This window comes from Passer domesticus, chromosome 20, assembly GCF_036417665.1.
Source record: "Passer domesticus isolate bPasDom1 chromosome 20, bPasDom1.hap1, whole genome shotgun sequence".
Lineage (NCBI taxonomy): Eukaryota > Metazoa > Chordata > Aves > Passeriformes > Passeridae > Passer > Passer domesticus.
Genome location: NC_087493.1, coordinates 4,896,112 through 4,917,121, shown reverse-complemented (window position 1 = coordinate 4,917,121; position 21,010 = coordinate 4,896,112). Strand labels below are relative to the sequence as shown.

At 42.6% G+C, this 21,010-nt stretch overlaps 1 protein-coding gene across 3 annotated transcripts in view; it reads right to left on the bottom strand.

Annotated features, from left to right (window-relative positions):
- The window catches only part of TEX2 (testis expressed 2), a 43,227-nt gene extending 22,671 nt beyond the window's left edge, over positions 1 to 20,556 (bottom strand). For 2 of the 3 annotated variants that reach the window (XR_010349555.1, XM_064395149.1), the window contains exons 1-2: positions 20,401 to 20,556; positions 663 to 2,317 (exon numbers count right to left, since the gene is read on the bottom strand). Coding sequence is in view for 2 of the 3 variants with exons in the window: in XM_064395149.1 (XP_064251219.1) it covers positions 663 to 2,291 (1,629 nt within the window). In the remaining variant the exon portion in view is untranslated. Of the gene's footprint in view, positions 1 to 662; positions 2,318 to 14,822; positions 14,933 to 20,400 lie in introns of all 3 variants that reach the window. The other variant, XM_064395150.1, reaches the window with a different exon arrangement.
- Positions 20,557 to 21,010: the final 454 nt, after the last annotated feature.

Here is a 21,010-nt window from a genome sequence, read left to right as displayed (position 1 = left end):
GGAACAGAGGAGTTGGGTGGATCACAGCTGGACAGGCAGCAAGGTGACACACAAAGTGACAGCAAACTTCCAATATCTCCACAACTAGTGGAGGGCAGAGAGCAGGTAGGACAAACTTTCATTCAAAACCCAGCTCTCAGACCCATTTTGCTGAACCATAATTTCTCCTCACATTTCAATTAGCTCATGTTTGAGGACGACCCATATGCTCTCCAACTCTCTATGCTCCACTAGAACACAATGCTTTTGTCTCTGCTTATGAACAGAGCAGACAAACAAATTACTGCCTAGACAGCAAAATATCCCAAAAACAAAATACTTCTCCCAAGACACAGCTTCAAGCACAAATGTTATTTTACACACTCAACTTTGACACTACTTGCTCTCAGTATTTCAGCTGGATCATTTCAAACCTATCACCAAAGCCATTTGTCCTTTCACTTTTGAAGAAATTCCATTTTCTACTAATCCCTAAAGACACTGCAGTCTTACATATTCTTGGATACTAAACCATTTGTGCCCCTGCCAAAGTCAGTTGACCCTAAAAAACTATTTACAAATGGGGATATTTCAGCTCATTTACACCCTCAGGATAAATCTAGTTTATTCCTTCTACCCAAAATAATGCACACAGACACACACACAAAATGCCAGAACCTCACCTTCAGTATTTCAGGTTCTTTGATGTCTAGAGCTCCTGTATTCCATCGCTTTTTCATGCTTTTATGCAATTTGAGATACTCATGAGTACGTGGAATAAGAAGCCAAATCACACAGACAGCTACCATAAATCCAAGGGCCATTCCAAGTAAAAGTCCACTTAAATAGCTAGGGAGAGGGATAATAAGGTAAGCATAGACTAACAGTATTAATAAGTATAAAGTTTTCACTGGTATTTCAGACTGTTGCACATCCAGATTATTTTCATCTTCACTACTGAGCATAGTAACAGTTTCCTCAGTCATCTCAGGTTCCACCACAGTTTCAGCAGGTTTATCAGTTTTGCTTTCTTCCTCTAGCAAGAAAAAGTCTTCGGAATACAGTTCACAAAACTCCTCATCCTCCCTGCTCACTAGTGCAGACAACAAACATTTTTCAAGTACAAGTGAAGGTTTTGACCCCACATCCTTTGTGCTTGCAGACTGAGAGCTTTTAGTCTCCATCTCTTTCGTATGTTCTTCTGCCCCTCTTGACTGATCGCTTGTAGTCAGGCTCAAGTCACCCCCAGAGAAATCCCCTTCAGAATCACACTCCTCCTCCTTAATGCTGTAGTTGTTATTGCTTTCCAAATGGCCATTCAAACTGGAAAGGTTTGAGAGTTCTGAAGCACTTGAAGATAAGGCTTTGGGCCTGTGGCTACTACTTTCATCACCCATTATTTTGCTGAGCAGCTGAAGAGGCTCATAGATTACCTCAGAAAGGCGTCTCTTCGTATCTTCAATTTTAGCCTCCATTTCAGGTACTTTAAAAAAGGAACGAGTGTCGGAGGGGGATGTTAATGGAGAGGAGGGGGCAGTTTTAGAATCACCACCTGTAGCTCGAGGTTGAGTGAACTGTTTGAACAGATGCAAGTTCAGTTTCGAGTCAGGTGGCCTGTAAGACACAGCTTCAGACTCCTGCTTAGAAGTGTCTGTAGACAGAGATTTCACCAAGGTTTTCATTAAGTGTCTATGTCGCATCGGTGGGGTGGGTTCTTTTGGTTCCACTTCTGTTGAAAAGGACTTGACTAACCCCTTAAAAGGCTTTGAACTAGAAACTGTGGATGATCCACTAGAGCAGGCGACTGATCTGGAAGGGGATGAGGACGGGGAAGACAGACTGGATTTCTGTTCCACAGGTGGTGCTGCTGCACCTGATGAGCCGAATGTGTGACATGAGTGTGACGATGGAGACAGGACTGGTGGCACTGCACTGAGTACTTGGGATGGGGAAGGAGAATCCAACAGCTTTACAGTTTCTGCAGCTGGCAGGACTGCAGGCGGTGAGGACAGCGGTAATGCAGAGTTGGCCACGTTAAGCGAGGTAGCTGGACCAAAAAGGTCATGGCCGGTATGCTCAAAGCAGAGGTCTTCCTTGGCTTCAAGTGCTGTTACAATGCTTTGGTCATCTAGTTCCTCATCAAGAAACTCTTTAAACTCCTCTTCCTCCTCTTCTTCCTCCTTCCCAAATGCAGAGAAATGAATTGTGATGGTTTCTCGGGAGACAGATCGTTGGACCTGCACTTTTGGTGTTGACTGCTTTGAGGACATTTCACCAGTTTTGTCTGCATGGCTACTGTTCCGACTTGTCATTGCAGGTTCCAGAGATGCGTCAGAGTCTGGGAAGAAAACATATCACCACATTAAATGCATTTTGCCCTGCTTCAAATACCCTTATTTTCAAGCATTAAGTCAAACACAATTTTACTCAGGAAAAAATCCCAAGCCAATTCACACCAACAAAAAAGAAGCAGGAGATGCCTGTGCTGAAAATCACAGATCTAGGTTGCTGTGTGCCACTTAACATACTTCCACATACCACAAAATGGCAATATTAAAACACACCAGGCTGTTAAATTTATCCTCAAGTGCACTGAAATTACAGTTCATCTCTGAAGCACCACCCTTCTATTTTCCCTGCCAGATGTACCTCAGAGTTCCAGAGCGCCATCCCACCCCAACACACTGAAATTCTTCACTCCTAACTCGCAGTCCCTTCTACATGCAATACTTAATGCTTTATACCTTATAAATAAAGACAATTTGAAACTCAAAGCAAGGTCAGAAATATGTAAAGGTCATTGTGTGGGGAGCACATTATTTAAGCATTTTATTGACCCATGAAAGGGAATTTAGCATATATTTACATGGAGAGGAAATAACATGCATTTAATCCAAAGCACTGGTGACCACCGACAGAGATGGACCAGGAATTACAGGATTAGCTCTGCCTCTCCAGCTGGGAGGCAGCACTTTATCTCCACTGCCAAGGCAGCGAGTTTACCACTTCAGTAACCGAATTATTTTTCAGAAGCTGTTAAAATGCTGTAATCAAACTGTCAAGCTGAATTAATGCGAGGCCTTTGCTGACGTTTAAAGAGCAGTTCAGAAGAATGATTATGTGGCAGTGAAGAAATTGCACTTCACAAACAGTTGTGATATCAGATTGTATTATCCTGCAAGCCAGTGCCACCTGCTCGGCATCATCATCCTACTCAAGGCTGTAGCCCTTTCTACTTCCTAGCAGAGCTGCTCATGTAAACATTTTTTAACCTGTCACTAAACTAAGCAGGGTTAAACGTTTTAAAACAGCAGATCTTTGCTACACAGCTTATTCAGAGCGAGTATCTGTACACAACTTCCTACGCACTATAGTTGTCCATTTTATGGCTCCTAAATTGTTGACAATTCCTTACTTCTTCCAGCAATTATGAACTTCCCAAGCATGCTGTACAGAAGGAGCTGGATATTAACCTGCTTCAGGCAAAGCCTTCAGAAATTTCATTTTCAGGGTTTGGTTGTTTGGTTTTTTTAAGTCTCGTTTCTGTTGCATATGACAGTGAGCCACTTTGGGTTCAAAGGACCAAAAGAAACATTCAGACCCTGGTCAAGCTTCCACTTGACATCTCACCCTTGCTCTGATGACTGCTTAGGAGACAGAAATTCTTTCTAAAGATCACTTCTGACTTCAGCTTTTATAATGGATGTTTTCTTCTGTCCTCCCCAAAATCCATTTGGCCCATTCCCAGCATTAACAGAGAGCTCCTTTCAGTGATGGGGATGTGCCTCCAGCCCACCTGGGGCTCAGCAGGTTGCTACCTTTCTTACTACATCTGTGGATCAAGTAGTTATTTACTCAAATATTAAGAACCCTCAGTTACCTGAAGTTTACATGTACACTTTTCAGTCACCTGTATGTATAACTTGGTGAGTGCTAATGTTGGTAAGAAATTTGGTCTCTCATTTCCCAGCTGGATTAGCACACCTGGGAACCACCAGCAGACAGAATCCATGCTTGTGTCTGCTGTCCACCATAGACATGGCTCCATTTCACATGGGTCAGACTGCAAATTACCAGAGTTGTTGGACAAACATACCCAAATTTATTTTGGAGAGGGGGAAAAAATACTACTGGACAAGATATGTGTCCAACCTCATTTCCACAGTGCTGGGCCATCAGCTATCACACATGTTTAATATTTTGGCCCAGCTGTGAAACTGCAAAACTAACACACCAAAATCTGAAAGTACAAAAACCCTACACATTTTCCAGGTCACTGAGCCATCACAACACTATACACTAAGGAAAGAAAAAACAAACTAACATCAAAACCCACAAATATAACGACAAAATCCTCCTTGCACACAATGCTGCTGGCATCAGTTTGACCCTTTCTTTTCTGCTGTTCAGCCTTAACCATTTATTAATAATCTATGAAAGTGGGAGAAAAAGATTAGCAATTCTCCCCCCCCAATGGCATTTTCACTGTGGCATTTTGTACCAGCTAGAACTTCATGGGTTTGGATAGCTCTTTAGCACACTGTGTTTACACTGAACATTAATTAGCTGGTGTTTAAACACCAGTTGCCATGCTGTGCTAATGCAGTGCTAATGACCTGAAACAGATGAACTTCACTTGCACACACCAAATGTACTGAAAAGAGATTTTACTGCTTACTGAACAAGCAAGATTTTCTTAACATCATGATTAACTTAACAGAGAAAGGAAGGAAATTCTTGATTAACCAGTATTTGTCTACCTCAAGCACGTTACTGTACCACAAATTATGTCCTATAAAAGACATGTTTTCAATCCATTCCTGAACACAATCTCTGTTTTATTGTGGATTTGGGCTTTTGTTTTGTTTTTTCTTCCCAAAGCAGATGCTGAGAAGTTTTTCCTTGACAGCTCTTTCTGTAAGTGTTAGGTTTTGATAAAGCTATTTCATCAGGCTCTTGAACCACACATTTTTACCCCTTAAATCATTTTAACAGATTCACTTCTTACTCATTTCTGGTGACATTTTTTTTCACTCATTTTCCTTCCCCTGCTCCTCAGCACCTCTCCCAGCTGTCTGAAGACCTGATGCTCCAGCCTCACTATCTAAGTGGCACAATTCCAAAGTGATTGTATGCAGATTATATTGGTACTTGCAGAAACACAGGTTTTCACTGGCCCTTCTTTTGAAGGCCACACTGTTCCCCATTCTCTGGCTGCTTCTTTAAGGTTTTTCTGTTGATTCTGAAGATGCAAGGTATTAGTTTTATTATGTGGCAGGCAGATCTGACTAACAGTCTTCCATTCTCAGGCTTCAAATGATTCAAAACATGAACTTTTACCCAGAAGGGAAGAAGGCTGCTCAGAAAAGAATTCCTTTCCCCCAGAGGTTTGAATTTTGAATGCTGTTGCAGGGTGGAATGAGATAGCTGCCAACCAACTGCTGCCATTTCCACTTCTGACCTCAAGGCACTGCATCCCCATCTCCCACAGAGGAGCAGTTTATAATCCTCACCTACAGGCACTGCTTTTAAAGCTCCAACAACAGGAAACAGTGAGCCAGGCAAACGGGGAGTGCAGCTGCCTGGGACAGACATTCCTTGCCCAGCCCTTTCCTGTGAGCAGGGAGGCAGCAGTGCAGCTGAGGATGTCTTTGCCTGGGTGACAAGACGTCTCCACCACGCTGTGATGCACCTGGTGACAAACAGGGACACCTAGGGAGAGGCCAGGTGTGGGCTAGGCCATGACACCTCTTGTAAGTGTCACTGCAGGAGCCGTGCTCCTTCCCAGGAATGACTAATTGGGAGTTCACAGAAGAGCCAAGCACCCAGCAGTGTGTGCTTCTGCCCAGCAGCATAAACACCCTTCTGCTCCCTCCTCCTGCCGTGGACAAACACACCCCACCCTTCTTCAGCTGTGCCCCAGAAAGCACCTGTTCACAGCCCTGAGAAAACACAGTCCATCCAAGAGCTTAGAATTATCCCACCAACTTTATAGAGCAAAGCAATTCTTTTCATATTAACAATGTAGAAAGCGATTCAAACAACAAAGCAGCACACTAGGAACTAACTTAAAAGGTCAAAGTTCCATATACCACACTTAGTCATAATCCTTTAGCTCGAGAAACAGGCTGGATTGGGTAACTAAATTCACATGCTTTGCAGCAGCCAACTACTCCAACCACATTGCTATTGCTTATTACAACATCTTCATGAGGGGGAAGGGGTACAGAGTGCACTGTATTAGCAAAATGCTTTCAGAAAAATGTGCAACAAGGTTCAACATTTGTATTTTTGTTGCTACTAAACACAGACCAAAACATGTGTTTTCCACAAAACAAATTCCTTTCCTCCTAAGTAAAGGAAAAGCCTCACAGGTTATTAAACAGCACTGCAACACTTTCCCCTGTATCTGTCACCTGCACCAGAAGAACAAGTCCTAAGTGCTGTTCAGGAAACAACCAACTTCATTACTGATAATGCTACAATTCGACTTCATGCAGACTGAGAAACATCTTTCCCTGTGAATAGCTGTGGCACTGGTTATGCCTCTGCTTTCCCCAGTAACCCTTCTGGGCCATCACTCATCCAACAGGCAGCTCCTGCTTTGGCAGACGGGTAAAAACACCCAGCTACTCTTTAGGATTAATGGGGCCTTTTTTATAATTTTGGATTACATGATAGTAATTTTCAAGTGTCAGACTCAAAACAGGTAGACACTTCATACTCTAAATTTATCCTCCATTTGGCAGGAAGAAGAAGCAGTATATTTGTTTTAGACAATGTCTGCAGCTTCCTTATGGAGAGAGTGAGAGATTTTGTATCAACAGAACCAGGACCCCACTAACACATTACAGCCATGTTCCAAACCAGGCCAGCAGCACATGAATCTTTCTCAGACAGGGAACACCTACACAAGGCAAAATGATCTGAAATTCATATTTGTTCCCAGAAATTCTAGATTCTGTTTGATTTACTAAAGATTCAAGCAGTATCTGCCTTCCAACACTGAGATATGTGGGAGAACTGCTGCAATTCTTTGTACTTAATTAAAATAAGTAACAGAGCTCTCAGCATCAGACCAAATTTTCTGTTAAGAGCAAAAAGTCTCCATTCCAGGTCCTTCAAAATGAAGCACAATATTAGTGAAATGTACTGCTTTGTCACAGAAGTAAAGCCAATTCCCATTTAGCCCAGAATGCCCTCCCTGAAGCAGAGAGCACAGCTGCTGGGACATTGTCTGTCACATGGACTTCATCTCATTCAGCAGATCTATATCATAAAAGACAAAAAAATGAAGGGATACAAAATGCAAAATTCAACGTTCTTTCCTATCCCCATTCAAATTTCTAATTATGATCAATTAAATTCCCCTGGCATCTCCATGAGTTAATGTATTCCATAGTTAACATCTATTGTTCCTTTTACATCCACTAGTCATTACTTTTAAATGAACTACAGAGCCAGGGTTGGTAATTACTGTCACACAATAGCCCTGTGAAACCTTCCTGTCAGGGATCCAGTTACCCAGCCTGGAGATAAGGCTTTAGAGCTCAGTTTCCATCTGGAACAAGAAGGAAGTTCTCTTCACTTTCCAAGTTCATGCAACTGGATTTGAGATACAGAGGTGGGGGGTGAAGAGGGAAAAAACAAAACCAACAAAACCTGTTTTAAATCCAAGGGCAGAAGTGAAAAAGTTGATATCAATATCAAGTACTATTAAAAGACTGTGTTTTAAATGTGTTGAGCAGAAGCCAGTCCCAGATCATGGCCAAAACTGATGGGGCCACCCACCATGGATCATAACACACACACAGCACATACCCTGACAGAGTAACCCAGGCCAGCACAACTCAGCTGGGTGAGAGCTGAAACACCTCCAGCAGGAGCTCTCTGAGCATCATTAAAAAACCCAAACATTTTTGTGCAAATGCTTTCAAGTTCAGAAAAATTTGAGCAAAATAATCTGCATTTTAGTATGCTTAGGTATACTTAAAAAGAGAATCCTAAGCAAAATTTTAAAGTTTTGTCAATGAGATTATACATGTAATGAAAATTATAAACCTATCAAAGAAAGAGTAAGAGTCATTTTAAGTCCAGAACAGAAAATTCAATTAAAATAGCAATGGCAAATAAGGAGTCTTGAAAACTACTGGAATTTTGTTGCAGACAAAGTTAGTGAAATTTTGTTGCTGCTGCCGAGGTCCCCAAGCTTGTCTTTACAACACTTCAAAAATAATCAAGCAAAAATTGTTTAATGTTAGCTAAGCTAATATTCTATATTAACATTTTCCCCAAAGACCTAAGAAAGGTCAGCTACCATGTTAGTTCCTCTGCCTTTACTGATAAAAGAATAATTATTATTTCCTATTCTCCTTCCATGACACACCACTTACTAAAAACTTTAAAAGCTGCACTACAGTCCCATTTTAAGAAACACAAAAAGCTAAGCAGTTAAAGGTTCTCCAGAAACTCAGAAAAATCTAATTTCTTCTTATTTAATGATTTTCTGAAGGCTGAAGTGAAGCAGCATTTTAAAGAAATCCAACATTTTCCCTAACAGGAGAAATAAAAGAAGCTTTTAGGCAAAGCTCTGCTCTTTGGAACAGATTCAAACTGCACCAGAGTATAATTATATTAAAGAACATTTACTCCCAGTTGGCACAATAAGAATGAATAAAAATTCTAGTACATACATAATACTTTCTCCATTCACGTGTTCTCCTCCTATGAGCTATATTCTTGTTTATCATTTGTAATTGCAAGCAACAGATACCACCCTTTTCTTCCAAAACACTTCACATTAAACAGTTCAAAGGGATCTTTCATTAGTTTCCAGAACAAAATAAAACAGTAACAAACCACCACCCTATCTCCCCCCCACCCCACCCTCCATCACAGATTTTGGAGTTTTAGTAACTTCCTGTAACATATATTGCTGTCCTTAAAATTATGCTGAAATATAACAGGTAGCTAGTTGCTGGCATCAAAATTACCTAAAAAAACTAATTTGGCCACAAGTGAGAAGAGAAATGCCCCAGAAAAAGACAAGTTTACAGACCTAGATCTGAAATTTCTGCAGCAGGGATTCAGAAATAGACACATTAAAACAAGGGCAAGCTCAGAGCCAGCTAAAGCCAGCTTTTCCCACTTTCCTCAAGCTGCTGGCTTCTCAAAACCCCAACAATGGTCTTACAGTTCTGAGCAATAAATATATAACTGCTGCTTTTGCTCTCTTCTAAAGGGGAAAAGAGTCTACATCAGCATCTTCTGGTGCTGCACAAGTTCTGCACCTCAACAGAACATGGTGGATTTCTATAATAATAAAGCATCAAAAGTTTACACGTAAAAAATGACACCCTGTGGAAAGAGTAAATGGTGAGGTTAAATTGTGCAGAATTGTAACTTGCTCTCTTATCTCAGTGAAAAAAAAAAATCACCTCCTCATTAATCTGATAAAAGATTATCTAAAACCTCTGTGGATTTGTCCACAGCTGAAAACTCTGCCCACACCTGCGATTAAATTAAAGGTCACTATGAAATCTTTAGGGGAAATTTTGACCGAGTGACTTAGAGAAAAGCATATTTCCAAAATTAGGTAAAAGAAGGTGCCCTGAATCCTAAATTTAAAAAGCCTTATCAGAATTGTCTTGCAGGCTCTTTTTTTTCCCAGTGCAAATGCACATCAATAGGTAGAACTGCCTACAGATAGCAAGTGAGCATTCAGAGACCTCTTAACATTTACATTCATTTCCCTAACAAAAAAATTACAGCACTAGTCCCAGTACCTGCCAAGGTAAAACAAGCATCACACCCCTTCATATGAAAAGGTTTTAAAAATAAACAGGTTTGTCCACATGAGGCTGAACTCAGATACACAGAGGAGCAGCACCAATTAGTAACTCAACCTCTAGGTCCCCATGTAAAATGTAGTTATGAGAGATTATTAAAAAAGGAATGGAATCTGCAGATTTACCCACAGGTATCTAAACATCTTTTTTTCAGGGGATTTTTAATGATCGATCAAATTTCATATTTCTTATGTACAGCCTTCATTTTAATTCAATGTTCTGCAGAGGATTAGCATGCAAGGTGCCTTGTGGCTTTTTAAGCAGACAGGACAAAAAACACAGTACACAATCATGGATTCCTTAGGTCTCAGAGTTGTTTTCAAAATTACAGAAGGGGATATTCTCTGGTATTATTAAATAGCACTCATGTTTTTAATACCTAGAAGCATTTAGTTTCAGACCTAGCACATCCCTAAGAAGGAAGGTAATAACTCTTCAAATAAAATAAACAATTAGAAAAAACAGGCAAAGATCTACAGACCAGGCAGCTGGCACAAACCAAAACAAGAACAAACCAAAGCAGGGCTATTTTCAGAAACCTTAAATTGTCTAGGGAAGGGAGGAGGGCTACATTTAATACAAATAAAGTATTCATACCTAACTAGAAGGGCAGTTGTACTTAATACATGAAAATTAATTATCTGAAGGCACCTGAAGATACAGAGCAAGCTGCAAAGATTAACATTGGAAACTGCTGTTAGAGGGCACATTGATTACAGCTGTTCACCTCCTTGCATCTCATCTACCCAAGGAAAAGTGTCTTTGATAAATGCAGAAAATGCATTTATGACAGATCAGGATTTCTCAGAAGCTTCTGCAAGCATAATCCCCACAAGGTCCAAAGGACAGGAAAGGCTAGGAAAAGGCCAATAAACAGGACTTCAAAACTTGCAAGTCTTTTAAGAGCTGCCATCAAGTTTGAGTTAGGTAGGAAGAAAGTGATTCAACCCAAAAGTCAAGCTTCTGTGCAAAGTTTCTTTAAAATAATTGTTCCCAGCACCTAAGAGAAGCAGTCCTGCCAATCAGTCCATGCCATGCAATAGTCTCTCCTGTCACTGAATTCCATGAAAAAATTAATGGAGAAAGGTATTACCAGCATTTCCTGCTACCTGGAAACTGCAAAAGAAACATAAATTAGCACCACAAGAACAGAAAAGCTCTTTGTGATCTAATTTTGGAAGAAAATGGTCTAGAATTCCAGATTTCTCTGAAAGCCCTGTGCAGGTAATCATGTTATTTTTAGTTTCAATATTATTAGGAAGGTTAAAAAAATTTTGCTCTAACTTACCTGACTAAAGAGCAGTGTTCACACAGATTATGGAACAAGTAAGATCATAAGGAGTCACCAACACCTTGAAACAGCAACAGCAAAGACTGAGAACCACATTAATGCAGCTCTAGACTCACTCAGATTCTAGCAAGAGCTTTGCAGAGATCATAAACTACTGATGACAGCTTCTGTGCATAAAATACTTAAACTTCTAATCCATAGAAAAATCCATAGCAGGGTAACAAAACAAACTCTAAAGAATCCTTGTCCTAAGAATAGCCAGAAAATAAAATGTCAGATTTGGAATTGGCGAGTACCAGACATTTCTCTTTCTGCTTAAGACAACACTCATTCAGATTTATGTTCAACTCAAATATCTAGGAACCAAAATGCAAAAGTTCAGCACCACTGTGGCTTTCCAGCTGGACAGTGGCGAGCACAAGACAACATCCAAGACACTGAAATGGAATCCAGATGGCCCCAAACGACCTGAATTTTTACCATGTTAAGGACAAAGCATTTTGCTTATTAAAAAAAGCCAAAAACCCTAGCAAACACACAACACAAAACCACTGCAGACCCTCAATGAGCACAGATATTAAGTGAGGCTCAATAAAAACATTAGGACAGCCAACTCAGACCTCCCCAGCTTCCCAACTGACTGTCATGACAAAGGCTCTGGGGAGCTGTCAAAAGTTTCTAGAGCCTTGCAACTGTTACATTTCAGTATCATCCCACAATGACTAATTTTGAATTAAAGAGCGGCTTGAGCATTTTATGATTAAAAACACTGGACTACGAGACAGACACAAGTGCACAGGGCTGAAGCAACTACACAATTCCTAATTATTCTATTACAGTACATCCTACTACTTCACAAAATCCACATCACAAATGCATTAAGGCAAAAAACAATATGTGGCAAAAGCATTCCCATGTGTGTTTTCATGTAAATACATTTTCTTAGGTTTTCCACAGTATTTACAACACCTCTAAGCATTTCAAGGTGTAAACTTATTAATTGACAGACATTGGCAAGAATTTTCCCTGGACTTTGTAATTCAGAACATGAAAGAGGCCTTGCCACAAACAGCACTGAAATCAAAGGCAGCAGCCCCATCTGCATTCCCCTCTGTTTCTTGCATTACACACAGAAGAGAGCAGCACTCAATGAATCAGTGAAATATATTAAAGCTTTCTGGTGGTTTGGTTTCCAGTTGCTTTTCAGCTTTTTCCAGGAGCAATGGAGGTAACTCCTATTTCTAACAGCTGCAATACACTTTAATTGCAACATCTGACAGGTCAATTACAGATTGCCTGACCTTAACAGCTGCTTTACAGGCCTGACTCCCATTGAAACCAACTGAGTCAGAAAATTATGAGCACCTCCCACAACATATTTTTTTTATGCCTAATTGCTAAGAAACCATGGGAGATAGATAAAAAAAAAAAACAGCTTTGCTGGCATTCCAACTTTAAATGATCATTTCACAGGAACCTAAAGACACATATTGCTCCAAAGGAGAAAAGAAGTCACTACACCGAGAGGGTAAAGTGAGGTCCTTGGGCATATGGGGATCCTTCCCACTCTGTTTTTCTCTCTCAAAATGTGGTACTGATAACAAGCCTGGAAGGATAATTCGTCATGTGAATACTCAAAACAAAAACAAAAAACAACCCCCCAAAAAAACCAAACCAAACCAAAAAAACCCTACCAAAAAAAGGCAAACAAAATAAGATTGGGAAGAACATAACCAGAGCTGTCCTCTCCTTTTTTCAGCAGAATGGATCTACCCCAACACAGTGCTGAATCAGGCCACCAGTGTGAAATTAAACAAAAATAAAATTTTTCTTAAAAGGTTTAAGTTCATTAAAGGTTTTCTGAACTTTTCAGCACTCCTTGAAAAGTGTCCTCACCCATTACTCATTTTCTCTCAACCTTTGCTACTGTATGGTAAAATTCAGTCGTAGCACACAGACACAGGTCCTTAACTTAGTGGAAGGCAGACCTCAGGTAGACCAGTACAATGGGACTTCTGTAAATGAAATCACTCCTCCAAAACTCTATTTCAGAGAGGCACATACTAAATTTTGACCAGCTACACAGGGAGCTGTAAAACACACACAGATCTCACTTCTGAGAACATTAATCAGCATAGCTGTCTCCAGGAGTTTCATCTGACAACTCCACAGGCTGAAAAGTAAAAAAGTCAGCAGGTGGGTGGCTTGTAGCAATACACACCAAAATTCACCAGTTACCTGCTGAATTTATAGTGCAATATGAACAGCTTGGAAAAATTTTAATGAATTTTTAACAACTCCAGTTCTACTTTACATTCAAGATGTATTAATGCAAACTCTCTATTGTCATTCTCCTTTGCAGTTACTTCCTTGTAAAAAAAGAGCTGAAGTCTTCCCTTTCTTATCCTATATTTTTTATTCAATAAACAGGGATCATCAGTGTAATTTGTCCAGGAAATGCCTTCAACACCATAAAAGTTTCTACTACTGCATTTAGAAATAACTTCTATAGTCTCAACCAGCTAAAAAACAGTTAAGGGTGAATGCACTCCCCTCTATGTGGGTTACATTTTGTGCACACACATGCACAGAAAGGGAAGTGTCATTAAAGCAGCTTCAAGGAAATTAATTTTAGGTCATCAATTTTAAGGTCTTGATTTGCTGGGAGATAAAAGAACAGCAAAAACCACCAGATGGATTCAAAAGGGCAAAGGGAAATAAGTGTCTTTGAGCCATATCCTGCCTTGTCCAATTACAGAATTATGCAGGCAAGTCTAATTTCAGGCACAGGGCAATGTTGCTACATCCATGCTTAATTCATCCACCAGGCATTTGTTTATCAAAGAGAGCCAAGCTCTGAATTACAAGCACCATGAGCAGGTTTGTGGGTATGCACAGCACATACTGGTCAGGGTGTGGGTGTGTAAACGAGGCTTTTAATTGCTCAGAGAGGTCAGGGCTGAGAAGCCAAGCAGGAGTGGCAGCTCAGGCTGTCTTCCAGGATAAGGTGACAAAATAGCGAGGACTGAAGGATGAGGAAGCTGCTCCCATCCCTGCAGAGCTGCCTCTGCTGTGCTCTGTACAACAAAGGCCTTAGACAACATTGGTCACTCTTTTGAGGAAACTGAATTGAGCAGTGCAAGTGGAAATCTCTCACCTCCATTCCTCACCACGAGCTCCTCTCTGTGAAAATGAGGAACAGCCTCCACACCCCCTCAAAAGCTCTCTCCATGAAGGATCAGAAGTGTCATGCCAACAGACAATCCCTTCTTCAGCAGCCTGAGATCCAAACAGACCACACAAACCAGCACTGATTTGGCTGGGGTTACTGGAGCCACTGTTCACACCTCACCCATTGCTGTCCACAAAGACGTTTGCAAAACAGTCAGCCCATGGTATTTTCATTGGTAAATGCACTGCTTAGAGCTGGATGGAAGAAGCAGATTAAAAAAATATATCCCAAGAAAGCAAAACCACTCATGGGGCAGCACCACTGTTTACTCATTTTTATAATTTCAATTGTGAAGTTTTAACATGGAAGAAAGAATGATAGCTAGGATATAGACAGGATTTAAAAGTAAAACTGGAGAATTGGCCCAACCAACATGTTAATAAAATCTGCTTAATACTCCAAAACCATAGCCAATGCATGACAAAAGAAATGGAGAGCCACACGACTGTTTACACTTTTAAATACAACATACCTCTTAGTGCATCTTTTCAGCCACTCACAGAATTTTCTGAAACTGTCAGGCACTGCTTTCAGCTTGCCTGAAATCTCTCAGCAGTGTTAAGGTTTCTGGGAACACTCAACCTGTTGTGAAAAAGGGATTGATAAAAGAGAATAAAGGGAAATACAAAGTAGAGAAAGTTTGTATGCACAGCTGGTCTGTTCTCCATCCACATCTCTGGCTACTCGCTAAAAATAACATATAAATAGGAGAGTAACACTTTTTTCTTTTCTGTAAAAATACTTTTGTAAAGTTGTCACGCATTGCTCAGAAGGTTTATTCAAAACCTGGCAGAGCATTTTTTAACCAGCACGCTTCTGAGTTGACAGACATTCAGGATTATCTCCCCCTTAGTTCTGTCTACTTCTTCCAATTCCTTTGTTTAATACTTCAAGTTAAGTTGAAAAGGAAGAAGTGTGGAAATGATTAGACAAAAAGAAATGCTACTGAAGAGGTCCTACAAAGATAAGCCTTATCAAACGTCACAGCAGCTCCAAACAAGTCCAGAGTTGTACAGATCACTTTCATTTCCCACCAAAGTACATTTATTTATGTGACCAATCCCAAGTATTACACAAGAGTACCAGGAAAAAAAGTGAAGCCACTGCGGACAACAGGGATGACAGATACACATTAAGCAAGCAGAATGGCAATGCCCAGCTTGGAAAGCATCCAGAGAGAATTTCCACCTTGCCGTGGCCACAGTGGGGCAGGGAGATGGGAACAAGGAGAGGGAGGTGACAGCAGGCAGGGCTGTGGGAGTGCTCTGCAATGCTCTGCTCCTGCATCGCTCCTGGCGCCGCCAGAGGAGTCTGGGAAGGATCCCTGGCAGAGCCCAGCACAGGCAGGCTCTGCACACCTGGGGCTGCAGGGGCCAAGGAAGCAGAACGTGCTGCAGCTCGCAGGCAGGAGACAGCCAGCACAACCCAGACAACTTCCACGGTCTCTCCATGTCACATGTCTGTGGCATTTCCTACACCAGCTCCCACAACACAGGCGTGTGAGCACCACCAGCTCCTTCCCCACACAGAACCCTCATTCTTCCAGCCTGTCTGAGCTCATAAAAACAGTTTTCTTTTCTCAGTCTTAATCCTGGCTTCCAGGGAAACAGAATGTTTTTTACATCTCTCTATTTAATTTCAGATCAGTACTTTACTGCAGCTCATGAGAGGTCACGCTCACATTTCACTCCTCTACCATCTGCTTTGAAATTCCCAGTATCAAAGGAGTCCATACCTGTCTGCTTATAATTTTGTAGTCCTATTTTACAACTGAAGTGTAATTTAAACAAAACACGTGAAATCCAGAGTAAGTTCTGAAGTCTTGTAGCTCTGCCTTGTATTTCCACTATTAAAACCCAATATAACAATTTTTTAGATCAAACAGATCCCTTAAAAGAGCTCTCCAATGCCTCAATAACCATTTCCATACTCTTGAAAGAGATCCTATTCTAAGCTTGAGCATCCCATCTTCTTACAGCTCCAGGACAACAATCCTGCAGGACAAGTAACACAGTCACAGCACTAAGGGACATTCTCCTGCAATATTCCTGTCATCCAACACCAGCAGGGTCAGAGAGCACAACACTTCATAAAACACTGAGACACAGCATAATGCACATTAAAGCCTGGTTCACACAACAATTCATTTCTGCTGCCCTCCTGGCCTTTATGGGGAAACACCACTGTTTACATGTTTATTGATCTTCTGTTATCCATTGTCCATCAGTCCTCTCCCTTTTAGAACCCCAGCTGCACTGGGTATTGATTTGGACTTTGCATAGCAGAATATCTCACCTCACTGTCAGGAGAGGAGAGAGTTAAATAGGAAAGACAATGAACAGAGAAGTAGGAGTTTTGAGGAGCAGAAAGGCAAGATCAGAGAATAAACCCTGTTTTATCATTATATTCTCATAGCTCTCCAAAGACACTAACAACTGGTTTCAACAGAGACAACAGTACCCAGAGAATAAACATGACTGGTAAATAACACAACACCCTGGAACTTCTCTCCTCCCAGAGGGTGAAGCAGGAAGAAAAAACACCAGCAAAACTTAGAGGGATTACTGCACACTGCAGACCCCTCAGTCACTCTGACCTACTCTATCATCCAAACTTGCTCCTCTGCTTCCTTTCTCTCGCCATTTCCAACAGAAGCAAGACTGGCTGTGGCTAACACAGGAGATCCTCAAGCAATGCCTCTCAGATGCTTCAATTGAGCAGCTTCAACTTAAGACACTTGGTTTGTATTTTTCAGAGATAATGGTCATCAAGGAGTCCATTAAAGGAAATGATGAAAGAGGCAGATTCTGCATTCCTGAACTGGTCTGACTGGGAGTCCTGCACTACACTGGTTGCATTGTTACTGTGCTGACCAAGGAAAGGAGATTTTGCTCTGTATAGATTCAAACTCATGAGACCAAGTTAGCACAAGGCAGCGTCCAGTGCAAAACTCCAGCAAAGATTTATGTGAAAACATAAAAATCACCTTAAAAGACTTAAAATTCCATTTGTCAAGTACGTTAATACCTTAGGAGCTGTGATACACAAAGATTGGCCCAAACCCAAGCAAATCCATTCACTTATAGCTCTTCTGAAGAGGATACCCCTTCAGTGCTGTCTCTGCAGATCAACCCTCATCCCTCACAAGGCTCTGAGGGAGCAGGGGCTGAGGCTGCTGGGTGAAGATAAATCCTCCCAGCCAATGCACAGCCTTCAGGTCCTGTTGTCCTAAGCTGGAAATGGGATTTTGATCAATTATTGTTAACTTTCTGCCTTCAGACTTCTGTGCTTGCCATGTTAACAGAAGCTTTATAGAAGCCGACCTCCAAAAAGAGATAATTCACAATTCTGTCAAGAACAGCTGAACATATATTTTTATGATACAATAATTGGGATTTTTGTCCAGCAAAGATGATTAATTCAACCACTTGCATTACAAACCCTCCCCCCAAAAAAAAAAAACCAACAAAACAAACCCTTTACTTTGTGAATCTGAACCAGTTAGCACAATCCTCTACAATAAGGAGTGGTACACTTTTTTTTTGGTATCAACAGTTCTGACATGATATTGTTCTCTCAGCAGCTCAATGTTCTACCCTCCTCCGCCTCGAAAGCACAAGACATCCTTTCAAGTGTCCACTTTGCATTACTTAAAAATGTCCATGCCCTTTATCAGGCACATGTGGCACCCTTGTGCACTTCCAGGGCTGGTTTCTACTCTGAATACATCTCTTCTAATAAAGTACACACTCATGAAGCTCACAGTATTAACTCTTATCTTTTTTTCTCTAATCTCTAAGCCTACATTATGCTCTCATTTTCCAGCATACATTGTCATCTGATTGTTTCATTTAGGGCAGTAAGGGTTTCTAGAACATGAGGCCTTTATTCATGGATAAACGTTTTAGAGCACACTGAATTAGCATTACTACTGTGGACATCTGATACCACAATTTCTAGCTTACCAAAGAAAAAAATAAAAATCTAGAGATTTGAGGGACTTTTCCAAGCTCCAAGACTGTGTTTAAGACTGGAATTTACTCACCCTCCCCTCCATTCTTTTGGAACCTACAGTTTATCCTAATAAAGTCTTCATTTCTCCTCAGCTCCTGGGCAGGGGTCAGTTACACTCTGCACACTCAGCACCACAGTTCATTCATCTCACAGGCAGAAACTGGCTAAAGCTCAGTCCTGGAGAGGACAGGGGAACATGTCCTTACCTATGGCCACTGCCATGCCTGTGACTGGTCACCTTCACCCACACAGTGTAACTCTGGTGGCCTTTCAGATGTGCTACAAGAGAAACCTGATTTCATCACAGGGAATTGGCTCAGTTGGCACAGAACGTAGGGGTAGAGCAGCACAGTCCCCAAATGGATCAACTAAAAAGCTGTTTGAATGCCACAGAGCATCCTCAGTCCTCTAGCTCCATGATTTTAAATGTATTTCAGTTATATTAGCCTTTTATTTGCTAAGTGTGTTTCATTATCTCCCATTACTTTGTTTACACCTCCCATAACAGAGAAATTACTGGCATTACCCATTATGTCCAGGCTTCCTGCTCCACATTCTTTACTTTGAAAAACAGCTGGTTTAGAAGTTCTTTAATTAGAAACAACTAAGCATTTGGTATGAAAAGCTGGAAGTCTTAAGAGTTGTTATCACACAAAAAGAAGTATACAATCAATACACACTATTGGGCCATGTCCTTCTTCAAGTTTTAACTCTGGATTTTATTAATTTTTTTTTCCTGGACTAGGTAATTTCAATAAGTTCTTTGCACAGACCAGACGTGTTCACAAGAGACGTGCTCAGCTTTGCCAATAAACTCCCAGGCCATATCATACCCCAGCAAACTCCAGTGTAAGACACCTCTGAGCACAGAATCAACTTCTTGGTCTTCCACTCAAGGGAGAAAGCACCCTGCACTGCTTTAGAAACACCTCAAGCCTCAGCACCTACTTGGACCATAATTAATATGAGTAGCAATCTACTCTTAATCAGAGTAGTAATCTCTCACAAATCATAAAAGAGCATCACATCAGAGTCGTTGAAAGTCAATTTTAACATCTCAAGTCACTAGTTCAGCATTTTATGTTTAAGGTAAAGTCCTTTTACCTCTCACTTAGCACAATTTCAGTTCCAAAAAAATCAAAACAGAGTACTCATGCTGCCTGAATTTTATTCAATTTAGGAATATTAAGTTATTTCAGCACTAAAAAGACAACATCTTCTTGCAATAATAGACACCCCTAAAATTGTAACCCCTTATTTTTCCTGAGTCGCACGGGTAATATCATCTTGAAAGAGGAGTATGACAAAGCATCTTAACAGAAGATAATCTTACAGCACTGAAGACTTACGCTAATTTATCTTATGGTTATAATACTTAAGTGGCATACAAAAGTTTAAATTAACCATCGCTGTATACTTCATTTCCCAAAATTATGGTCAGGAACTCTTCAAGACATTTGCTGACAGATACAAACCACCGAGAAGTTCAGCACAAACATTCAGGAGGAACTTTAGCACACGTTGAAGAGACACAGTACAGGGGTTTAGCCCCTGAACTGCAATGAAGATAACACAGATGACACCGAAAATTAAGACAAGCAGGAAACAAGGAGCTGACAGCTAGGGCAAGAGGGAGGAAACAATTTTGGTAGACAGGAAACCCCTCGCCTTGGGTGGTAAAAGCCAACCGAAAAATTCTCCCCCGGTTTCAGCAGGAGCTGCCGCCTCCTCTGTCGCTTGTTTTCAAGGTGTCGCTCGTACTCCGGCAGCTCCTGCCCAGGGCACCCCGGCTCGGCAGAGCCCGCAGACCCCATCCCGCCCGGCCCGGCTCCCCGCGGGCTCCCGGCTCTCCCCCGGCCGCCATCCGCCCTGCCCGGCCCCGGAGCCGCCCGCGGCCCGGCCCGACCGCCGCCCTCGGCCCCTGCGCTCCTCCCTGCCCGCAGCCCGCGGGGACCGGAGCGGGGCCGCCGGCCGCCCTCCCGGCACTGCCGGCCCTCACCGCAGCCGCGGCTGCCGGCACCGCCCCGGCCCCTCACCTTCAGCCGCGGCTCTCGGCACTGCCCCGGCCCCTCGCCTCAGCCCCGGCTCATGGCACTGGCCGCTCCTGCCCGCGCCGGGCGGCGGCAGCGGCGGGGAGGCGGCGGCGCCGCCAATCCGGGCCCCGCGGGGGGACGGGCCTGCCCGAGCCGCCGCAGCGCCGGCCCGAGGGGCGGGACGGGGCGGGACGGAGCGGGGCGGGGAGAGGGACGGGGACGGGGAGAGGGACGGGGACGGGGAGAGGGACGGGGACGGGGACAGGGACAGGGACGGCGGGACTCCTGGCAGCCGGAGCGGCCCGGTCCGTCCCTCGGGCGCGGCCGGTGTTGCAGCGGCCGGTGGTGCTGACGCTCGGAACGGCCGCGGGGCGAGCAGCCGCTGGGGCCCGCGGCCCGCGCGGGTGCGGAGCTCCGCCCGCTCCCGGTTCCGCCCGCTCCCGGCGGGCCGAGCCTCCGCGGCCCGTGCGATAACCCCCGGTTCCGGGAACGCGGCGCTCGGTGCGGTTTGTGTCACGGGCTCGGTGCGGGTTTGTGTCACGGGCTCGCTGCGGGAGCGGCTGCGGCAGGACGCGTGTGCGCGGCCAGGCGCAGAGGAGCTGGTTGGTATATG